At 38.9% G+C, this 23190-nt stretch overlaps 1 protein-coding gene across 4 annotated transcripts in view; it reads left to right on the forward strand.

The window, feature by feature from the left end:
- DOCK4 (dedicator of cytokinesis 4) overlaps window positions 1-23190 on the forward strand; it is a 474663-nt gene that overhangs the window by 225211 nt on the left and 226262 nt on the right. For all 4 annotated transcript variants that reach the window (XM_045166403.1, XM_045166401.1, XM_045166404.1 and 1 more), the window contains exons 9-10: window positions 22093-22174; window positions 22921-22981. In XM_045166403.1, coding sequence (XP_045022338.1) covers window positions 22093-22174; window positions 22921-22981 — 143 coding nt within the window. The remainder of the gene's footprint in view (window positions 1-22092; window positions 22175-22920; window positions 22982-23190) is intronic.

Here is a 23190-nt window from a genome sequence, read left to right on the forward strand (position 1 = left end):
AGTTTTCACATACACTTTTTTCTTTCTCTGTTTTACCTGTTGTAGTTCTCTTATGGCAAGTTTTCAGTATTTAAGAAAAACTTACAATGGATGTTTTGGTTGTTATCCAGAAGTCTTAACCTTTTTTGAGACTTCTTTATGTGTAAAAATTTTTTAGTGTTAAAGTTGAGCACAATCCACACCATCTTTTACATGAAAAAATTTTAATTTGAAATTAGAATTAAAATTATACCACAAATCACACATAATGATCCAACTGTACCACACTTTAAAAAATAATACTAAAATAAGTGTTGACAGTTTTAGGCAACAATGAGCTGCATATTATTTTATAAACACAAACTAATCCTGGAGTATTTCTTTTCTGGTAAAAAGAAAATCTTTTTTTAAGGAAATCTATGTGAAGTTTATTTTTAATGCAATTATAGCCATAAAATCTTTGAATTAGGTTATATGTTATTCATTGCCTGCTAGAAAGTATACTTTCTACTTCCTAACAGTGAACTGTGTCCATATAGCTTAAAGGTGTTGGCTTATACAGCAAGTGCAAGATTTATGAGGTGTGGAAGTAATGATGGGAATACAGTTTCAAATCTACTTTATACACTGTTGCAGGAAATGAGTCAGTGAGTTAAAAGACCCTTTCCCCTTCCCAAATCAACACCACTAAAAAGGGAAGATAAAGGCCTGAAAAAAGGATTCATGTTACAGGTTAGCACTGACTTTAGAGGTGTGAAAGATTCCTTAGAGATAATACCTGCTTACACATTTAAGTGTATTAGAAAGCTTGGTTTCCAGGTAGTGTAATTTAACCAATGGCTTTGTAACATTGTCTGTGTCATGTATGGTCTCTAAAAATATTTAATGAACTGTATGGAATGTAAAATGGAGAAAGGAGGTCACGCTTTTGCTCATTCCCATTCAGCTAAAGTTTTTGAGGAATATACATTCCCCTTTGCCAGTAATTTTCAAAAGGCATTGACCTAAGATTAATATTTTCATGTGAAGTCAAGAGGGCCTTAGAAAGCATCACTACGAACAAAGCTAGTGGAGGTGATAGAATTCCAGTTGAGCTATTCCAAATCCTGAAAGATGATGCTGTGAAAGTGCTGCACTCATTATGCCAGCAAATTTGGAAAACCCAGCAGTGGCCACAGGACTGGAAAAGGTCAGTTTTCATTCCAATCCCAAAGAAAGGCAATGCCAAAGAATGCTCAAACTACCGCACAATTGCACTCATCTCACACGCTAGTAAAGTAATGCTCAAAATTCTCCAAGTTAGGCTTCAGCAGTATGTGAACCGTGAACTTCCAGATGTTCAAGCTGGTTTTAGAAAAGGCAGAGGAACCAGAGATCAAATTGCCAACATCCGCTGGATCATGGAAAAAGCAAGAGAATTCCAGAAAAACATCTATTTCTGCCTGATTGACTATGCCAAAGCCTTTGACTGTGTGAATCACAATAAACTGTGGAAAATTCTGAAAGAGATGGGAATACCAGACCACCTGATCTGCCTCTTGAGAAATTTGTATGCAGGTCAGGAAGCAACAGTTAAAACTGGACGTGGAACAACAGACTGGTCCCAAATAGGAAAAGGAGTATGTCAAGGCTGTATATTGTCACCCTGTTTATTTAACTTCTATGCAGAGTACATCATGAGAAACGCTGGGCTGGAAGAAGCACAAGCTGGAATCAAGATTGCCGGGAGAAATATCAATCACCTCAGATATGCAGATGACACCACCCTTATGGCAGAAAGTGAAGAGGAACTCAAAAGCCTCTTGATGAAGGTGAAAGTGGAGAGTGAAAAAGTTGGCTTAAAGCTCAACATTCAGAAAACGAAGATCATGGCATCTGGTCCCATCACTTCATGGGAAATAGATGGGGAAACAGTGGAAACAGTGTCAGGCTTTATTTTTCTGGGCTCCAAAATCACTGCAGATGGTGACTGCAGCCATAAAATTAAAAGACGCTTACTCCTTGGAAGGAAAGTTATGATGAACCTAGATAGCATATTCAAAAGCAGAGACATTACTTTGCCAACAAAGGTTCGTCTAGTCAAGGCTATGGTTTTTCCTGTGGTCATGTATGGATGTGAGAGTTGGACTGTGAAGAAGGCTGAGCGCCGAAGAATTGATGCTTTTGAACTGTGGTGTTGGAGAAGACTCTTGAGAGTCCCTTGGACTGCAAGGAGATCCAACCAGTCCATTCTGAAGGAGATGAGCCCTGGGATTTCTTTGGAAGGAATGATGCTAAAGCTGAAACTCCAGTACTTTGGCCACCTCATGCGAAGAGTTGACTCATTGGGAAAGACTCTGATGCTGGGAGGGATTGGGGGCAGGAGGAGAAGGGGATGACAGAGGATGAGATGGCTGGATGGCGTCACTGACTCGATGGACATGAGTCTGAGTGAACTCCGAGAGTTGGTGATGGACAGGGAGGCCTGGCGTGCTGCGATTCATGCGGTCGCTAAAAGTCGGACACGACTGAGCGACTGATCTGATCTGAAGATTAATATTAGCTTGTCTTTCAGTTTTGTCTTGTTATAAACATTTTGAGATTTTCTGAAATGTTCCTTCAGGCTTTGATTGACAGAGTTCCTCCTCTTTTATTCCTGTTTACTTGGTGAAAGCAAGAAAAAAACCTGGATGCAGAATTTCCAAAATACTGTTTCAGTGGTTCATAGGTTCTGCCTGGGAGCTGGGCCTGTGATGTGATTGGGCTATATTTGTGCCTGACTCCCTCTTCCACCCTCCAGGCTTCCGCTCTCTCCATCTTACCCCTTCCTCCCTCTACCACTCCCCTCCTGCTTCCCCTCTCTCTCTAGCCTCCATTTCCCTCTGTGACACACATGATATAGAATGACCCTAGGAGAAATCAAGCCTGAATCTCTCTCTCCTGCTTCCACTTGATGAATTTGGCCATGGGCTCCCAGCTCTCAAACTCATCATCTCTATGAAGCTGATTGACAAAAGAATGAGGAAGAATGAAAACACATAATTACTAGGTGTTTGGAAGGATCTCAGATTTCTTTTCTTAACTTTCTGAAGTTTCAGATGGTGGTGATTATTCTTTTAGGGAGTGTTCAAAACCTTGCTATGAGTAGCTTGGATTCATACTTACCTTTTGAAGAGACCTTGGGATGCACAGATCTGAGGACAGGCTTGATTCTTGTCTCTGCAGTTGAATGCTGCTACCCTGACCCTTTCACTTAACCTCTGTCTTGTTCTTCATCTTGAAACTGGTGACAAGTCTTGTTTCCTTCATTGCTCCTGGCAGAGCTGAGCATTGCAAAATAGTTGCATCTTCTCAGAAAAAGGTAGTGTAAAGCCAAAATAAGATATTTGAGGCATTGTTGTATTTCTTCTTATGCCCAACAGCGAATGCAGTGTGAGATGTGTGGGTTATTTTTTTCTCGTTAGCAGTTTTTCTCCTTCAAGTATAACAGTATATTTTTTTCATTTCTTGATTTGCATACATACAGAGATTATAACTGCTTCTCACTTCCTTGAGTTACATTTGCAGGTTTACCACGTGGCAGGCTGTAAGATAAACCCTCCAGTGTGCTCTGGCATGTAATCTTAGAAACAATGAGGTAAATAACATCACTATCACCTATAACAGATGAGGTTTAGAGAAAGCAATGGATGTGTGAGAATTTGAAGAGCAACTCATACTTTTTTTTTAAAACTTCTTACGTTCAAAAATTTCAGATGTATTAAAAAGTAGAATAGTGTCATAAAGCTTCACAGACAGACCCACCACCAGTGACAACAGTGATCGACTCAGCACATATTTTTCCAGTCCTCCTCTTTGCTCCCAGCTTATACAGAGGCAAATCCCTGAGATCAAATTTTCATATGTAAATATTTCAGGGTACACCTATCTGAAAAAAAAAAGAAAAAACTCTAAAAAAATTCTTGTCGTTCAGTCACTAAGTCATGTCCGACCCTTTGCAACCTCATTGACTGCAGCACACCAGGCTTCACTGTCTTTCCCTGCCACACCCCCAAATAAATATTCCCTTAACATCATCAAATATCTGTTTTTGGTCAGTATTCTGTTCTGCTATTGACCGATGATTATTGTTTTACTGATTCTAAATAAGGAATTTGTAATTCATGAGACCCAAATAAAGTCCACCCATTGCATGGTTGATAAGTTTCACGGGTCACCTTTCATATGTAGTTTCCTTGCCCTCTCTCTCTTTTAGATTGCTTATAATTTATTTGCTGAAGAGACTGGATCATGATTTTTCTTTCTTTTTCAGCATTTGAAGTCCAATCCAAACAATGAAATTTAGTAGGCAAAAGGTGGTATAATTCAGGGAATGCTGCTGCTGCTGCTATGTCGCTTCAGTCGTGTCCAACTCTGTGCGACCCCATAGACGGCAGCCCACCAGGCTCCCCCGTCCCTGGGATTCTCCAGGCAAGAACACTGGAGTGGGTTTCCATTTCCTTTTCCAATGCAGGAAAGTGAAAAGTGAAAGTGAAGTCGCTCAGTTGTGTCCAACATGTACAAAGCCCGTAGAGGTTTGATTAGCAAAGAAATACGTTTATTCCTTTCATAAGGCAGACAACTGGCTAGAATTTATTCATTTAACTTCTTTCCTCTAAGAATCAAACAGCCAGCATTTTATTAAGCACGTCTGCCAGAATTTGTTTTAAATACTTGAAATATATTGTATGCACTCATTGTATAGGTGAGGAAGTCAGGCACAGAAAGGTCAGGAAACTTGCCTGAGTTTACCAAACTGGTAAGAGGTGAAGCAGAGTGGCAGGCCAGCCATGTGGCCCCAAAGTCTGCCCTCTGGTTGGATCTCCTTGCAGTCCAAGGGACTCTCAAGAGTCTTCTCCAACACCACAGTTCAAAAGTATCAATTCTTCGGCACTCAGCCTTCTTCACAGTCCAACTCTCGTGAAAGATGATGCTGTGAAAGTGCTACACTCAATATGCCAGCAAATTTGGAAAACCCAGCAGTGGCCACAGGACTGGAAAAGGTCAGTTTTCATTCCAATCCCAAAGAAAGGCAATGCCAAAGAATGCTCAAACTACCACACAATTGCACTCATCTCACACGCTAGTAAAGTAATGCTCAAAATTCTCCAAGCCAGGCTTCAGCAATATGTGAACTGTGAACTTCCAGATGTTCAAGCTGGTTTTAGAAAAGGCAGAGGAACCAGAGATCAAATTGCCAACATCCGCTAGCTCATGGAAAAAGCTAGAGAGTTCCAGAAAAACATCTATTTCTGCCTGATTGACTATGCCAAAGCCTTTGACTGTGTGGATCACAATAAACTGTGGAAAATTCTGAAAGAGATGGGAATCGCAGACCACCTGACCTGCCTCTTGAGAAACCTGTATGCAGGTCAGGAAGCAACAGTTAGAACTGGACATGGAACAACAGACTGGTCCCAAATAGGAAAAGGAGTACGTCAAGGCTGTATATTGTCACCCTGCTTATTTAACTTCTATGCAGAGTACATCATGAGAAACGCTGGGCTGGAAGAAGCACAAGCTGGAATCAAGATTGCCGGGAGAAATATCAATCACCTCAGATATGCAGATGACACCACCCTTATGGCAGAAAGTGAAGAGGAACTAAAAAGCCTCTTGTTGAAAGTGAAATGGGAGAGTGAAAAAGTTGGCTTAAAGCTCAACATTCAGAAAACGAAGATCATGGCATCTGGTCCCATCACTTCATGGGAAGTAGATGGGGAAAGAGTGGAAACAGTGTCAGACTTTATTTTTTGGGGCTCCAAAATCACTGCAGATGGTGATTGCAGCCATGAAATTAAAAGACTTTCCTTGGAAGGAAAGTTATGATGAACCTAGATAGCATATTAAGAAGCAAAGACATTACTTTGCCAACAAAGGTCCATCTAGTCAAGGCTATGGTTTTTCCTGTGGTCATGTATGGAAGTGAGAGTTGGACTGTGAAGAAAGCTGAGCGCCGAAGAATTGATGCTTTTGAACTGTGGTGTTGGAGAAGACTCTTGAGAGTCCCTTGGACTGCAAGGAGATCCAACCAGTCCATTCTGAAGGAGATCAGCCCTGGGATTTCTTTGGAAGGAATGATGCTAAAGCTGAAACTCCAATATTTTGGCCACCTCATGCGAAGAATTGACTCATTGGAAAAGACTCTGATGCTGGGAGGGATTGGGGGCAGAAGGAGAAGGGGACGACAGAGGATGAGATGGTTGGATGGCATCACTGACTCGATGGACATGAGTCTGAGTGAACTCCGGGAGTTGGTGATGGACAGGGAGGCCTGGCATGCTGCGATTCATGGGGTCACAAAAGAGTTGGACAGGACTGACCGACTGAACTGAACTATCTTGCTTTGATATTGATGGCTCCTGATTGATCTGGATGGTGGTTAGTGAAGGCTTGGGTGGCTGTGGCAATTTCTTCAGCTAAGACAGCAGTGAAATTTGCTCTATTTGTTGACTCTTTTTTTTTACATGATTGATCTCTCTACAGCATGCAATGCTGTTTTATAGCCTTTTACCCACAGCAGAGCTTCTTTCCAAAATGGGAGTCAACCCTTTCAAACTCCTCCTTATCAACTACATTTATATCATATTCTAGATCCTTTGTTATCATTTCAACCATCTTCACAGCATCTTCATCAGAAGTGGATTTCATCTCAAGAAACCACTTTTGCTCATCCTTAAGAAGCAACTTCTCATCCATTCAAGGTTTAAATGTGAGATTGTGGCAATTTAGTCACATCTTCAGGCTCCACTTCTAATTCCATTTCTCTTGCTATTGCTACCACATGTACAATTACTGTCTCCACTGAGGTTCTGAATTCCTCAAACTCACCCATAAGGATTGGATCAACTTCTTCCAAGCTCCTGTTAATGTTATTTGGACATCTTCCCATGAAGCACAAGTGTTCTTAATGGCCTCTTGAATGATGAATCCTTTCAGAAGGCTTTCAGTTGACTTTGCCCATCTGAGCCACTAGGGAAGCCCTATTTACACATTAATATGTCAGTTAATCTACAACAGAGTGTAAGTTACATGGGCCAGTGAAAATGATATAGTCCTTTTGTTGACTATTTCCCATATAAGTTTTGCTACTTTGGTTACTGCTGTATTCTAAGTTTTAGGGCTCATCAGTTACTGTATTTCATTCTTATCAGAGAATATATTTAATATGACCTAAGTGCCACCAGGGCCTCCCTCGTGGCTCAGGTGGTGAAGAATCCGTCCTCAATGTAGGAGACCTAGGTTTGATCCCTGGGTTGGGAAGATCCCCTAGAGAAGGGCAACCCACTCTACTAATCTTGTCTGCAGAATCCCATGGAGAGGAGCCTAGCAGGCTCCTCTCCATGGGATTGCAGAGAGTTGGGCACAACTGAGCGACTAACATTCCTACCACTAAGTGCCGCCAATGGGTTCTCAGCTTATTATAGTTCTGCTTGTCTGTGCAAACTGCTGGCGTGGGCTTTTATTTGAGAAAATAGCAGCAGAGTAGTGCTTCTAAAAAAGCCTTATCCTGGTGATTAAATACAAAAAGTCTTTTCATAGTAATTAAGTTCAAATAAAGTTGACTTTCTCGCTGGTGCCTTACTCACTTACTTGACTGAAGTTTTATGTTTTTTTCTACCATCACACAGTTAAACTCTCCATTTTCATTAAATGCTTCATTTTTGTATGAATTTTATATTGCCTAAAACTAACTTCTTTTTTGGTGTACTCAAGTCTGTCATTTAAGAAAAAGTGGTGAATATTATTGGTGAGGCACAGATTTCTTTTATTTTTAATTGGAGGATAATTGCTTTACACTATGGTGTTGTTTTCTGCCATACATCAACAGCCTAGAGGTAGATATGTCCCCATCCTCTTGAGCCTCCCTCCTACCTCCCACCCCACCCCTCTAGTTTGACACAGAGCACTGGTTTGAGATCCCTGAGTCATACAGCAAATTCCCCACTTGCTATCTGTTAAATGTATATGTTTCCATGCTACTCTCTCAATTTGTCCCAACCCTCTCCTTCCCCAGCTATGTCCGCAAGTCTTCTCTATGTCTGCGTCTGCATTGCTGCCCTGCAAATAGGTTCATCAGTACCATCTTTCTAGATTCCATATATATGTGTTGCTGCTGCTGCTGCTATGTTGCTTCAGTCGTGTCCAACTCGGTGCGACCCCATAAACGGCAGCCGACCAGGCTCCCCTGTCCCTGGGATTCTCCAGGCAAGAATACTGGAGTAGGTTGCCATTTTCTTCTCCAGTGCATGAAAGTGAAAAGTGAAAGTGAAGTCCCTCAGTCATGTCCTACTCTTAGCGACCCTATGGACTACAGCCTACCAGGCTCCTCTGTCCATGGGGTTTTCCAGGCAAGAGTACTAGAGTGGGGTGCCATTGCCTTCTCCGATATATATATATGTGTGTTAATGTATGATATTTCTTTTTCTCTTTCTAATTTCATTCTGCTTAATAGGCCCTAGTTTCATCCACCTCACTAGAAGTGACTCAAATGCTTTCCGTTTTATGGCTGAGTAATATTCCATTATACACACACACACACACACACACACCATAACTTCTTTATCCACTCATCTGTTGATGAACATCTAGGTTGCTTCCATGTCGTAGCTCGCAGATTTTTTTTTTTTTACATGACCCAATTCTGGATCATGAAATATATCTGAAATACTCTCCATACTCAAGATGTATATCATGTCTTATAGGTACCATTCTGTAGTACATAAATGGTCAGACTCTATAGTCAGAGGACCCACCACTGTCATTCAGTAGCTCCATCAGCCTCAGCGAATGAGTTCATGTCTCTTATGGCTGTTATTTGTCTGCTAGTGAGGATAAGAATAGTACTTATCTCATGGAATTGTTTTAGGATTACATGAGTTAATGCATATACTTTTCTTAGACTAATGCTTGATACTGGGTCATTGGTCAGTAATTATAAGCTATGATGATGATGATGTAAAACAAAACAAAAAGCTAGGAAATGCACTTTAACATAACCAGAAATGATATGTGGTATTTGGTCTTGAATTCTTAAAGAAGTCATATATTTTAAGGAATTATTATTAATTTTTAAGGTGTATGTTATTATAGTTGCGTAAGATTTAGAGAGACTAGTAAACATGTGGAATGGCATCCAGGGATATGATTTTTTTTTTTAAATACTTTAACAACAGAAAAAAAAGAAAGAAAAAAGGGAGAAGGAAGAAAGGGAGAAAGAAGAGTAAAGAAAGAAGGAACAAAGAGAAATAGGTGGAGCAGTGTGGCAGAATTGAATGGTGTAAATTTCCTATGATATAGGATCTGTGGGTGCTTGGTTTACCTTTTAGCATATAGTGTGTTTGATCAATGAATTACCTCCTTAAAATTATCAATTTTTTATGCATACAAACAGTAAAGCATTGAAGGCAGTCCTTTTTTTCAGTTTCTTTGAAAGATGATAGATGTATTAATCTGATCTAGCCGTTAACCCCATACATGGTTTGGATTCCATTCTGCTTGGAATAATATTCCTGGGTTCCTATGAACTGACAATAATATTTTTGATATTGTATTTGGCAGAACTTAACAGGAATGTTTTCTGAAGGTCTAGGACATTCAGTATTATAGTAACAAATATATTATAGTAATATTGTCTTTAAAGTGTAAAGTCTGACTCATATATACAAGAAAATAGGCGACTTTTAGAAGATGAATGTTCTGTGAGAGGAAATACCTTATGTGCTTAAGCAAAATCCTATGTCTATATAAGGACCAGGTTCCCAGAAACTCTGAATTAATAGAGGTTTGTCCAAAACAACAAGGTCCTCCTATATAGCACAGGGAACTAAATTCAGTATACTGTGATAAAGCATAGTGGAAAAGAACATGAAAAAGAATGTATGTATATATATACATATATATATGGATAACCTAGCACTTTGCTTATACAGCAGAAATTAACACATCATAAATCAATTGTATTTCAATAAAATAAATTTTAAAAATAATAATAATAGAGGTTTGTCCTCCCAAAGGTGAGGACTTTCTACAGGTACGTGAATAGCGTGTTACCTCTCGCCACGTCCTTGTTCATTCATTCACTTGTCTTACAGTCATAGAAGTAGCAGTGGGATGCCAGTAGCATGAGACGCTGCTGGAGACTCACTGGTGACTTCTGGAGCAGATGGCAGAAGGGATGCAGGACACACTTGAAGAAATTTATTTTGAGAAAGAGGAAGGTTGCTGCTTCTACTAATGTGGGAGGAAGGGAGGGCAGTGAAATGGGTTTCAGATGTTGAAATGGAAAAGAGGGCATGGGTCTGTGGCCTTGACCTTTTATAAGAAAAGTGGAGGAACAAAATGAGCTGCTGTTGGAGAGCAGAAAAGAGAAGGAAAGGGAGTTCAGGGCTGAAAGTGAATTGCACAAACAAGGTCAGTGGCCTTTGAGCAAAAATGTGATAGGAAGTGAGTTACTGATGAATACTTGCCGAGTTCAGGAAGGCCCCTGCAAGAGAGATGTCTGAAATTGGTGGTGACTCCTGGCTCCCGAGTTAGCTACTTTTTGCCAGGTGTGCTCAGGAAAGAGCTATCAGGTGGTAGAGCTGGAGCCTGACACATCACATTTGGATAAAACTGAGAATGGGAATCTAGCATAATGAGGAGAGAATTAAAGAAATTACAACCATAACTTCCAGTTGGTCTCTTCAGAGGCTGACACGATCTAAAAGTCTTTCATTTTTGAGAGAAAATTAAAGAACTCAGGCTTCTTTTGAAAAGACTTATGTACTGGAAAATTTTTTCAAGGCCTTACAGCTGTTGGAGAGAATAGTTATTTAGTCCACTCTTAGAAAAAATGCTAATGTTTTTGTGTCTATATTATAGTACATAACACAGTTAAGAGAGCACATGTGATTTTTTAATTCTTCGAGCACTGTGCTAGAATTTCTCATTTCATACCTCATTTACAACTTACTATAGTGTGATCACACAAATTCAGCATCTATGTTTTTACATAAATTAGGAGCATTTGTTGTTTGGAATGTAGAAGGAGGGTTGGTGTAGATCTCTTTTTATAGTTTTGTGTTATAAAATTAACTGGAAATTGTAACCTCTCCAAAGTAAAGCAGTAATGGAGGGGAAATTTTCTGACTGGCCATGCATGCAGGGAGCATGACTGAGAACAGAAATAGAAGAAGGCGTTCAGAGGTCCTCTTTGGATTGTGGCAACATCAACCATTCCATACGGCCCAGCATGCTTCCTGCTGTGTCTAGACGAGCTGGCACAGATTTCTCTGTGGGTGTCTGTACATCACTGACCCCACAGTGACCTTCCCTCGGGCCTCCTGTTTAAAGGCATGAGTGCTTTCCACTCTCCCACATCTTTTCCATCATTTGATTCTTCCAGCAGGTGCACAAAAATTGAGATTGTTGTCACTTCGAAGTTAATCAGATTCTTTGGTTACATTATGTTGCATACAAAAAAGTATTGCTTTAGAGGTATAATGATGTTAATAGGAGAGATTTTCAGAAATGAGCCAGGAGGAGGATGTAAATTAAAAGAAACAAATAACTATGTTCATGCTGCAAGAACAAGTGATCCACTGTTTTTCTCTGTAGCATTTTAAGAGCCACACAATTCCAGTTATTTCTGAAATTGTAAATTATTATGTTATTATAAGAAAAAGTGACTGGAATTTTAAGGGGTAGAAAACTGAAAACTCATAGACTAAGTGGGTTTAGACTGACTTTCTCATTCCCTTTAGCTCCAGACACTGTGCAGCCTATTTGACTCATGGTACTTTGTGCAATGTTTTAGAAATTGATCAGATTTAACCCACATTTCTGTGTTTTAAAGGATGACCAGATTGGTATTCTTTTCACCAGGATTCTGATCAGCTGTGTCTTTCCTCCTCTGCCCTGTGTCTGCTGCCTAGAGGGAATTCAGATTAATTTAGTTTCCCTAAATTCGCTACCAACTAAATCATGCTTACACAGAGCAACCCACCTTGCCAGGACTTCTTTGCTCTTCACTGACATTTGTTTTGTAAGTGATTCAACACCAACAATAGAATTGTTCATGATATGGCCCTAGTTAGTTCCTTTTTTGAAGGTAAGGATACCCTCTTGTTATCTTTCTGTTCCCAGAACCTTGCAGAATGCCCTACACAGGCTGGGCCTTAATGCAGTTAATGTGTTAGACACTCAGTCGTGCCCGACTCTGTAACCTAATGGACTGCAGCCCACCAGGCTCCTCCATCCTCAGTCCATGAGATTTTCCAGGGAAGGATACTGGAGTGGGTTGCCATTGAAAGTAATTTACAAATCTCTCACTATTGTTGAGGCAAAGTATGAAAAGATCATGTCGTTATTGTCTTAATTTTTGCTGTTTTCCTTCCATTGCAGTGAGGATGTGCTTCTTGATAAGAGAGAGAACTCAAGGTTGAGTGCATCAGAAAAGCCGATCGTTTTCTTTCATGCGCGCTTGTGTGAATCAGAGCTTTGCTCTTAGATATGTCTCTATGGGAGCATCTATGGGAGCATTTGCAAAATCTGTTCTAAAAAAAAAAAAAGTAAATAAAAGCTGGCAGATAAGTTTATAGACTGTCCTTGACTTACAGTGTTTCAATAGGGTTTTTTTGACTTTACAGTGATGAACGTTAAAGCAATGAACATTCACTGGAAACTGTACTTGGGATTTTGATCTTTCCCTGGGCTAGCCATGTGAGCTATAGTACTCTGTTGAAGCTGAGTGGGTTTATCAGGACATAACCCTATAAACTGAGGAAAATCTGTGTATTATCTTCTCCTAAGTACTTCCATTTGGAGATCTTTGACAAAAAAGCTAAACAGAGACTGCATCTTTTTATTTCTGTTGAGCATCAGAGATTACCTGCTATTGTTGTTGAATCACTGATCTTCATTCATTCAGCAAACAACTACTGGTCTCCTTCTCAGAGCCAGGCACTGATCTGGACACTGGGGACACATCAATGAATAAAAAATTTAAAAATTCTTGCCCTCCCAAAACTTACATTCTGTTGTTCTTCGAAAGACTATTAAGCTTGAAGTCAAGAATTATTTTTAAACGCTAGAGTTTCTCTGTCCATGGTAATCAATATGCTGTTTTCATTTTACAAAAAATACTTGTGGTGTCTAGAGCAGTGCTTCCTAAACTTCTCAATGCATTTTCCAACTTATGAACACTGAAGAGCTCTTCAGAAAATAATGTACTTATTCTCATACACATGAATATTTGCATATCAATGTAGAGGCCTTGTAGCTCCCTGGTTAAAAAGAAAAAGCGTTTGACCTTTAGAAAGTCCTATTGCATGCATCATCTAGTTAATAAATAGTATTTAATGATGAAGTATAGTTGATAATTTTTTGATTGTAGTTGATTTACAACATTGTATTAGTTTCAGATGTACAGCAAATTGATTCCATTATAGACATACATATATTTTTCTCAGATTCTTTTCCATTATAGATTATTATAGTTCCCTGTGCTTTGTAGCAAATCTTTATTATTTATCTATTTTTATATATAGTGGTATACATCTGTTAATCCTATACTCCTAATTTATCCCCCCTTCCCCTATTCCTTTCTCCTTTGGTGACCACCATACATTTTCATTTTTTAAAGTTGTAATGAATATAAAGAATCTGTCAGTATCAGTGAGCTGTTGAAAGGGACATTTGATTTTGGCTTATTTCATTTTAAAACTTAGGACATATTTTTGAGATGATAGATGTATGAAAGACATTTTACTTACTGATTTTGCAGGGCTTGAATTACTTGGATTTTCATTATTTATTCTGTTTTCATAAAGGTTTCCTTTACCTTTGCAAAGAACTGCATGCTTCAACCCAGAGTAGTTATAAAGAGCTCAGGTTTGCTTTACTTTCAAGATTCCTTATTATAGATACTTTGCCTAACAAAGAACCATTGTTAGAAAGGTCAAAATAATTACTGTATATAAATCAGAGCAATTCCTCCCTCACGAAATGTCACAGATACAGTGTTTACCATAATCAAATTAATGAAAATTCCAGGAATAAGCATAAGACATTCTGCCTATAAACAGGCTTTCTTATTTCACAGTCCCTGGTTCTGTTGACCAGATCGCCTCATCACCTACTTTTAGTTACCTCTCTGAGGAACTTTTTTCTAGTGAAATTCTTAATGAGTTCTCTAGAGATAGACACAAGCAAGTATTTTCCTGAGTTGCTCAGTTGCACAGTTAAACTGTTTCTAAGGATTTTACTTGAATTCAACAATGGGATTTTTAGAACATCAACTTTTTAGAACTTATTGCCATTATGGGTTTTGTCCAATCAACAGTTGATCCAAATCTTTTCTTTCATTCATTGGTCTGTATACTGGTCTGCAGCTGGTCTGTACATCACTTATTTGTAACTTTAAACTGCACTCCTTTTTTGAGTTTTACCTTCCTAAAAAGAGTTCTGATTCAACTAGCTTTATACTCTGGAAAAACAAAAACAAAAACATGAAATGGTTTTAAGTCATTCTAAGTAGTAAGAAAGAATCAGCTTGATGTTCAGCATTGGCTGTAGTTTAAAAAATTATCTTCCCTTTCATTGTTTAACTAAAGCAAAATCCTTTATTGTCCTTACAAAGCATCCTTTTAGTTAATTGCTTAGTCCTTCAACTTCAAATATTTGTCAAGTGAATCTGGGTTTGAACAGTAATATTAAAAAAGAAAACTCAGAATCTGTCTGCTCTTTACGTAAACTACTGTGGAAATCCTGGTATCAGTGATGCTTCTTGTTTCATTTCCCTTTAGTCAGAAGAGCTCTGACCCATGTGTTGCTTTACTTTTAAAATTAGAAAGCATATTAATAGCTTTTTCTAGGAAGACTTGCTTGAGGTTTTATTTATTGACAAGGAAACACTTTGTTTGCATCCATCATATGTTGGGAGATGAAAGGGGAGAAGTCATTGACCTGAACATATCAAGCATGTGTTGCCTGTTTCCTGGTGTATGTGATGGTCATAAAGGACAGTCAGCAATTCTGACTCATTAGGGCTTAAGCATTTGGGTCAAAACTGTGGCGGTTAACTGTGACTGTGCTTTTAAACATTCAAGGAGCTTTTACATCCATAGTACAGTAAGTCAGGATCCCTAGGCTGGGACCTGGGCTTTCTACAGCTCCCCAGGGGAATGTTGTGCACACCCATGTTACCAGATGGCCTGGACGAGAGTCCCTTCTTCTGTGCCATGGTGAACACTGAAACTTTTGGTCCAGTGGCCACCCCAGGGCAGCTAGCGCACTTTCCTCTCACTTTGCTAGAGTATCTTGCCTGGTCAGTGACAGTACCAGCTTCTGGTACTGTGACTATTTAGAATGCTCCTTGGGTTGTCCTTTGCCATTGTCCTAGGAAAGAACATAGTAACAGTTTCCTGCGCAGGTTATTGGAAGCAGCTTACAATATTAGTCAATCAGAAAGCATTTGAGAAAATGCCGGATAAACAGTGAAATAGAAGCACGGAGATCAACATCTATCGTATACCATGGCCTTTTGGGGAGAGGCCCTAGAGTCAACTCAGCAGAGCCTTTCCCCTTCCTCTTCTCCTTCCATCTTCTTGCTCTGAATGTTTCCTCCTTGGCTCTTGGCGCATCTCCCTGCATGACTACTCAGTGTACAATAAATAGTAATTTTCCTCACACACAGCACAGTTACATTTAAGATAAGGAACTTGGTTCTTTCAAAGATGCTACATGGGGTATTTTTTTGGTACAGCTGTTTTATAAAATATGCATGCCTGTGTGCTAAGTTGCTTCAGTTGTATCTGACTCTGTGCAACCCCATGGACTGTAGCCTGGCAGGCACCTCTGTCCATGGGATTCTCCAGGCAAGAATACTGGAGTGCACTGCTGTGACCTCCTCCAGGGCTCTTCCCGACCCAGGAATGACACCTGTGTCTCCTGCATCGCAGGTGGATTCTCTACTGCTGAGTCACCAGGGAAGCCCTCTATAAAGTATAAGCACAACAGAACCAGATAGTTCTTTTTCCAGTTTGTGTACCAGAACACAACCATCCAAGTTTTCTCTCTTTTGTTACTGTTGCTTTTGGAGAACATCAATTTATTTCAGTGTTTTAACTGTCCAAAATGATTTTGAAAGTATTCTTTGCAATTTTTGTGGATTAATCAGACTTCAACCTCAATATATTATCATCATAAATTACTGGATAAAGTATATGTTGTGTAACTTTCACAAACATTAAACCACTAGGTAGCTATACATTGTGTAACTTTCACAAACATTAAACTACTAGGCATTCCTAACTCTAGGTACATTGCTTCTTATGAGAGGGGACCTATAGAGTTATAAACAAAAATCCATATAGAGAAATACAAAAATGTCCTTGATGCTGGTCATCCCTAACTATGGGTACATTGCTCTATGAAATCAAATGATTGTCCTAGGAATGCTGTATCAGAGAGCCACTTGATATGATGACTCAGAAAGCTGGGAGGACCCTCCCACATCTGTCCAGAAGGCCTCCAAGACCCTAGGTAGGGCCATTAGAAGGACAGCTGCTTCTGTGTGTTAGAAGGAGGAGAGGGAAGATAGGAGCATCTTATCCTGCTGAGAAGAGAAGCCATTAGGGTCTTCAGATCTCTACTGTGCCACCCACGTTATTTGCATCATTGGTAAGAACTTTTCTACCAACTATGCTGTTGAAATAAACTCCCTAAATACAGATAAGTTTGTGGCTTGCTTTATTTTTGTCTGGCTTCATGAGTTTTTTAATAATTATTTTTTTATTTTATTGTACATATTCACAATAAAAACCCTGGGTTCACATGATATGGTTAGACTTGCTCTTTTTGTGTCTGTTATGAGGTGTTCTGTTCTTATGAAGATAGCTTTGTGGTTAAGACCTGAGACTTTGGAATCAGACCCTGGAAATTAATTTCCTGGCTCCACCCTTGACTGACCGTGCAACTTTGGCCAACTTACCCATTATCTCCAAGCTCCAGCTTTCTCATTTGTAAAATGGGGATGGGAGGGGCTCCTCCCTTATAGGGTGATTGTGAAACTTAGAGAAAAATCTGTGTAAAGGAAGGGTATGTACACCAGGATGGGGTGTATTTTGAGTTGTACTATTTTTCCCCGGGATATCTGGGAATGAATGTGCCCACCGTTACTTCACTATCTTGGTTTTCTCAAATCCTTTTTAGAAGAAGGCACGTTATAAATAAGAAATAATTGTGATTTTTCATTCTTTATTTCCAAAGACACAATTTACTCTTGTTGATTTATCACACAATGATTCATAATGACTCACACAAGGAATTCAGGTGGACACTAAATTTCTCTGGCAGTGAAATTTCCTCTGGGAGCACACAGCACTGTAAGGGGAAGTCAAATGATGATTTTTCTCTGCTGGTAATAATATCAAATCCCATTTCTTCAGTGTTGCTGAAAGTGTTCTATGTGCTAATTCATTGTTTGATGATGACGAAGGAAGCATTCCCATTTGAAAATATGTCACCATAGATACTTCCATTACAATATAGTTGTTATAATAAAGACCTAGAATGTGCATGGTGGACAGAGTTACATGGCATGGACTAAAATCTAGAGTGGTCTTGAAGTTAATTAGGTGACTCTCACATCTGATGGTAAGGTGCCATTGATTGATATGTCCCTGGAGAATTTCATGTATTTCGCTGCCATGAAGTGTAAAAGATGTTATATGGAAGACAGCGAACGTTGCTACCCAATAATTTGTATTTTTTTCCTAAAAGATTGTATTTGTTCTGTCTTTAAATATCTAGAAGGTACCAAATCATTAGCTGATATCTGGGAATGGAAATAGTAAGTATGCACATCTTATAATAGAACACTTTTTTTGCTTTGTTTTTAAACTTTTTATTTTCTTGGAGTATAGCCAATTAACAATATTGTGGTAGTTGCAGGTAGACAGCAGAGGGACTCAGCCATACATATACATGTATCCATTCTCTCCCAACCTCCCCTTCTCTTCCAGGCTGGTAATAGGACACTTTTTAAATTGACAAAGACTAATTTTGTTTTCTGATCAGAGTTGCCACTCTTTGACTCAACGGTTGAAAGTTGAAAATATCTTTGTGGGTGGCCACAAAAGTTTTTGAGAGAATTTTAGAAGATGTGCCATGGTGGAATGTCATTGACTTATTTAGTTTCTTCCCTGGCCTTAAAGGCAGCATATTGGCATTCTCCAAATGTGTGTGAGTGTGTGAAAGCGTGAAAGTGTTTATCACTCAGTCCTGTCTGACTCTTTGTCACCTCCTGTGTCCATGGGGAAACAGTGGAAACAGTGTCAGACTTTATTTTTTTGGGCTCCAAAATCACTGCAGATAGTGACTGCAGCCATGAAATTAAAAGACACTTACTCCTTGGAAGGAAAGTTATGACCAACCTAGATAGCATATTCAAAAACAGACATTACTTTGCCAACAAAGGTCCATCTAGCCAAGGCTATGGTTTTTCCTGTGGTCATGCATGGATGTGAGAGTTGGACTGTGAAGAAAGCTGAGCACCAAAGAATTGATGCTTTTGAACTGTGGTGTTGGAGAAGACTCTTGAGAGTCCCTTGGACTGCAAGGAGGTCCAACCGTTCCATTCTGAAGGAGATGAGCCCTGGGATTTCTTTGGAAGGAATGATGCTAAAGCTGAAACTCCAGTACTTTGGCCACCTCATGTGAAGAGTTGACTCATTGGGAAAGACTCTGATGCTGGGAGGGATTGGGGGCAGGAGGAGAAGGGGACGACAGAGGATGAGATGGCTGGATGGCGTCACTGACTCGATGGACGTGAGTCTGGGTGAACTCCGGGAGTTGGTGATGGATAGGGAGGCCTGGCATGCTGCGATTCATGGGGTCGCAAAGAGTCGGACACGACTGAGTGACTGAACTGAACTGAACTGTGTCCATGGGATTCTCCAGGCAAGAAAACTGGAGAGAGTTACTATGCCCTCCTCCAGGGGATATTCCGGACCCAAAGACTGAACCCACGTCTCATGCAGATGGGTGACAGGTTCTTTAACACTAATACCACCTGGTGAGCATGTGGGTGGGTATTTATTTGTAATTCAAAGATTCTGAAATGTGTTGCTATAGTTCTTTTTTTTTCTTCTGAAACCATTTGCCAATTAAGTGGTTGCTCTATCACCAAAGCTGAAAGAAATTGAATTTGTATGCCAACAACTTGTCACCAGATGAATAAAAAAGATTTTGTTTAATTGACCATAAGAGAGTTTTTCCCCCTCTTAGAAGTCTGTGTTTTAAGAAAATTGCACATGACTTTTTTCTCCGTATTACCCATCTTCAGTCTATTTTTAGACTGAAGGCATGCTTAAGTTAAGGGATATTAAGTAAATATTGATATTCTTTCTGAAACAGGATATGATATAATACTTGCATAATCAGGATTCTGTCTAGACTAGTGAAATTAAAATAGTGACAGGGCAAAAGGAATCCCTGAAATGGAATGCTTTAGAAAACATTTCACCAAAATATTGATAAAATTTGTGAATATAAAATAGTATTTTATATCAACATTAAAGTTAAGGTCTCAATATCTGGAATGCTGTATTGACTTTTGTAATTAATATTATTGTTATTTATCATTTTGACTGATCCTTCAGAAGATAAAGTGGCATTTGTTTCAAATGTTTTCGTCTGGATAAAGAGGAGTCTCAAACATAAATGCACCTCAAAAATATAGAATAGAGCATGCTGCCTATAATCAGAGGAGGGGAAAATGATCACACTGCTTTCATTTTGGGCTAAATTATAATCAATAAATACGTCAGTAGATGCTGACCAAGAAGCAAAACCAAATATTGGTCTTAAACTTCAGGAGTTTTGACCAACTAAAACCAAATACTTAAATCTTTCTGAAGCTTCACATTTGTTTAGTAAAATGTATTTCCAAAATCACTTTTCTAAGAATACTTCATTAAAAAAATTACGAAAGAACACTTTCAAACCAGGGATGGCTTTGAAACCTACTAAATCAAGTTTAGCCCAGAAAGAGTATGGAGAGAGTTAGGACCAGGCTTCACTGAGTCAGTGGGTGTCCCTTACAGATAAATGACTTCTTCTGTATCTCAATGTTCTGTAAATATGCTCAGTTATTCTATGAAGCAGAGAAAGAATTTATTTTATAGCATTCAAATGAAGGTAGGTATTATGTGGCATAGAATTCCTACTCAGTCACACATCAGCTCTGTGATCTTGGACAAAACTATTTACTATTTCTTAGTTTTCCCAACTATAAAATGACATAATAAGAGTACCAACTTCCCAAGGGCATTGTGAGGATAAAAGGGGTTAATCCATGTAAAGTCCTTAGCAGAGTGCCCATTCTCAAACAGACAATAGTATTTTCTTAAAGAAATAGTATTACCTAGTGTATGATTATTTTAAAGTGTAATTCATGTTTCCCCAAGATGAATTTTTGTACATTTCCTTTTAGTACATCTTAAATTTGAAATAATAGTGAATATTCTTCCACTCTGAGGTGAGCTTGCAGTCCTTTGCTATGAATTATAGTAAATGACAATTGAATAAGATTAATTTAACTCTGCAGTCTTGGTAGAATCTGTCATTTCCAGCCTCTGCCTCAGAATTATATGGGAACTTTGTATGCTTCATTTGAGAATCCTTGCAGCAAGTTATATTTTCCTCATCAGATCTCATCAGCCACTGCTCTGTGGAATAACAGATAGGTAATAGGTGCAGGAAGTGACCCCATAGACATGTGTATTGCTTGCCCTTTGTTGTGTGGAAGATCAGGGATAGGCATTAAAAAAGGGCAGGGTGAGCCAGGTAGTTGAATCTGTTAAATATATCTGCCTTGATTTAGATGGCAAAAGAATAAAAATGTTCCAAAACAGCCATAAATTTAAAACCATATGCTTCCTTAGAGATCTGATTAAGGTTCTCATTTCTCCCCCTATGGGGAGAAGGGAGAGTTTGGAAGACAGCGCCATTATTTATGGCAAGAACCAAGTGATGAATATGCATGGAGACTTGGAAGGGTCTGAGCCTTCCTAATGCCTTACTCTCCCTTTCTCAGCTTGACCCCTAGACTGAAGGAAGCTACTGACCAAGGCTAGCCATTTGCTAATTTCACATTTTGGAGATTTTAGCTGTGTGTTCTCTGCCTGAGGCAGCCAGCCATTTGATTCTATACTGGGCACCAGGATATTAAAATTCAGAAGCTTGTGGTAGCTGGTACACTAATGTGGGGGCAGAGGTGATACTTATTTTATTTTATTTTTTAATATAAATATTGTAACACATTACCTTGAAATGACTTGAATTAGTGGCTGATCAGCAGCATTATTTGTATTTAAATCCAGGTGTTGCTGCAATTTGAATTGCAAGTTCTGCAGGCATTGTGAGGTCTTCTATTCCTTTGTGGACCAAAGAATATTCAGGTTTCACTACCTGGTCTCTCTTTTTGTGTTTTGGATTAGGTTTTTTTTTTTTTTTTTTTTTTTTTTAATTTTAACTTTTACTGGAGTATAGTTGCTTTATTATTTTTTTTTTAATTTTATTTTATTTTTAAACTTACATAACTGTATTAGATTTGCCAAATATCAAAATGAATCCGCCACAGGTATACAAAGAGCATAAAATACTAAGCCTTCTAATGGATTGTTAGCACTCGGAATAATGTTCATGTATGATGTGAAGTAAATACTGTGATGCAAAGCATGAAAAATAATCTTAGGTACAAATACACAGAACATGTTAAGTCAGATTTTTTCCTTTTAGTGTCCTTGTTTCTACTTTTTAAAGTAATAGTGATGATTTCATGGATATGGAAACTTTATAAAAGTTAATTTTTTTGTTTGTTTGCATATGTATGTTTTCTGCTTTTGCACATTCTGCTTTGCCAGCTTTGTCAGAAGTGAAGCAAATGTTTACTGTCTTGGGTACTCTTCTAATTTATATACACAGTTTTGATATCAGTGAAAAGCCTAAAAAATTTTGAGTTTAACCTTTAGGACAAAGAGCAGCTAGAAAGGTGATGAGTCCTTAAATATTAATTAATTCTAAAAATATTCAACTTCTTTTCTCTTGTAGCGAGAGATTTTTCTTGAGGCTAAATAGAAACGGGCTTCCCAAAGCCCCAGATAAACCAGAACGACACTGCTCTCTCTTCGTGGTAAGTGGATCTTGTTTTATCAAGGAGGCAGATTCTTTCTTAAGTACTTTATCTTATTTAAGAGACGTAAGTTATTATGAGGGAACATAGTAGATTTGCTGAAACTTTGTAAATAACACACAAATTACAGTGAAAGTGGTATGAAAGTGTTAGTTGCTCAGTGGTGTCTGACTCTTTGCCTGTCAGGCTCCACTGTCCATGGGATTTCCTAGGCAAGAATACTGGAGTAGGTTGCCATTTGCTCCTCCAGGGGATCCTCCAGACACAAGGATCAAACCCGGATCTCCTGCATTGCAGGAGATTGTTTGCTGTCTGAGCCACCAGGGAAGAGTGTAAATTACAATAATGCCCTGAAATCTGAATGCCAGCTTTCATAGTCACACCTTTGTCCCTTCAGTGTGTATGAGAGCCTGTTCTTTATGGCTGAAGCCCAGTGTGACAGGGCTCAGAGTGGCACGTGGTATTTAGTATGTATTTAAGAAATATTTAAAGAATGAGTGAGCTGAAGACTGAAAAAAGAATGGGTTTTCTTTTTTAAGTCTTATTTGACATCTGTAGGCTTACAGTAAAGTTGATCACAGTGGTATTTTTAGAACAGGATTTGAATTATGTGCTTCTGCCCCAAAAAATCCAAGAATGCTCATATTTGTCTTTCTTCTGTTATTTGTTAAAACAATGTGCTATCCCTTCAAGTGTTTCTGCCTAAAGGATGAGTTCTACAATGACCAGACTTTGTTTTTTGGTAGGATTTGGGTAGCAGCGAGCTCAGAAAGGACATCTATATCACTGTGCACATCATCCGAATCGGTAGGTGTGACACGTGGTGTGATAGGAGCATGACGGGGAGAATTGCCGAGAGGTTTCTGTGTACTTGTGATTTATGTGCTGTCTGGATCAAAAAGAAGTCCAAGCAAGATCTGAATCCCATATTCGCAGAATTTGGGATTCTGGTCTCCCCAGACTCTCACACCGCCATAAATAGAGTTTGTTCTCTCTCCATATAAGTCATTAGTTAG

This window comes from Bubalus bubalis, chromosome 8 (genome assembly GCF_019923935.1).
Source record: "Bubalus bubalis isolate 160015118507 breed Murrah chromosome 8, NDDB_SH_1, whole genome shotgun sequence".
In the NCBI taxonomy this organism is placed as follows: Eukaryota; Metazoa; Chordata; class Mammalia; order Artiodactyla; family Bovidae; genus Bubalus; species Bubalus bubalis.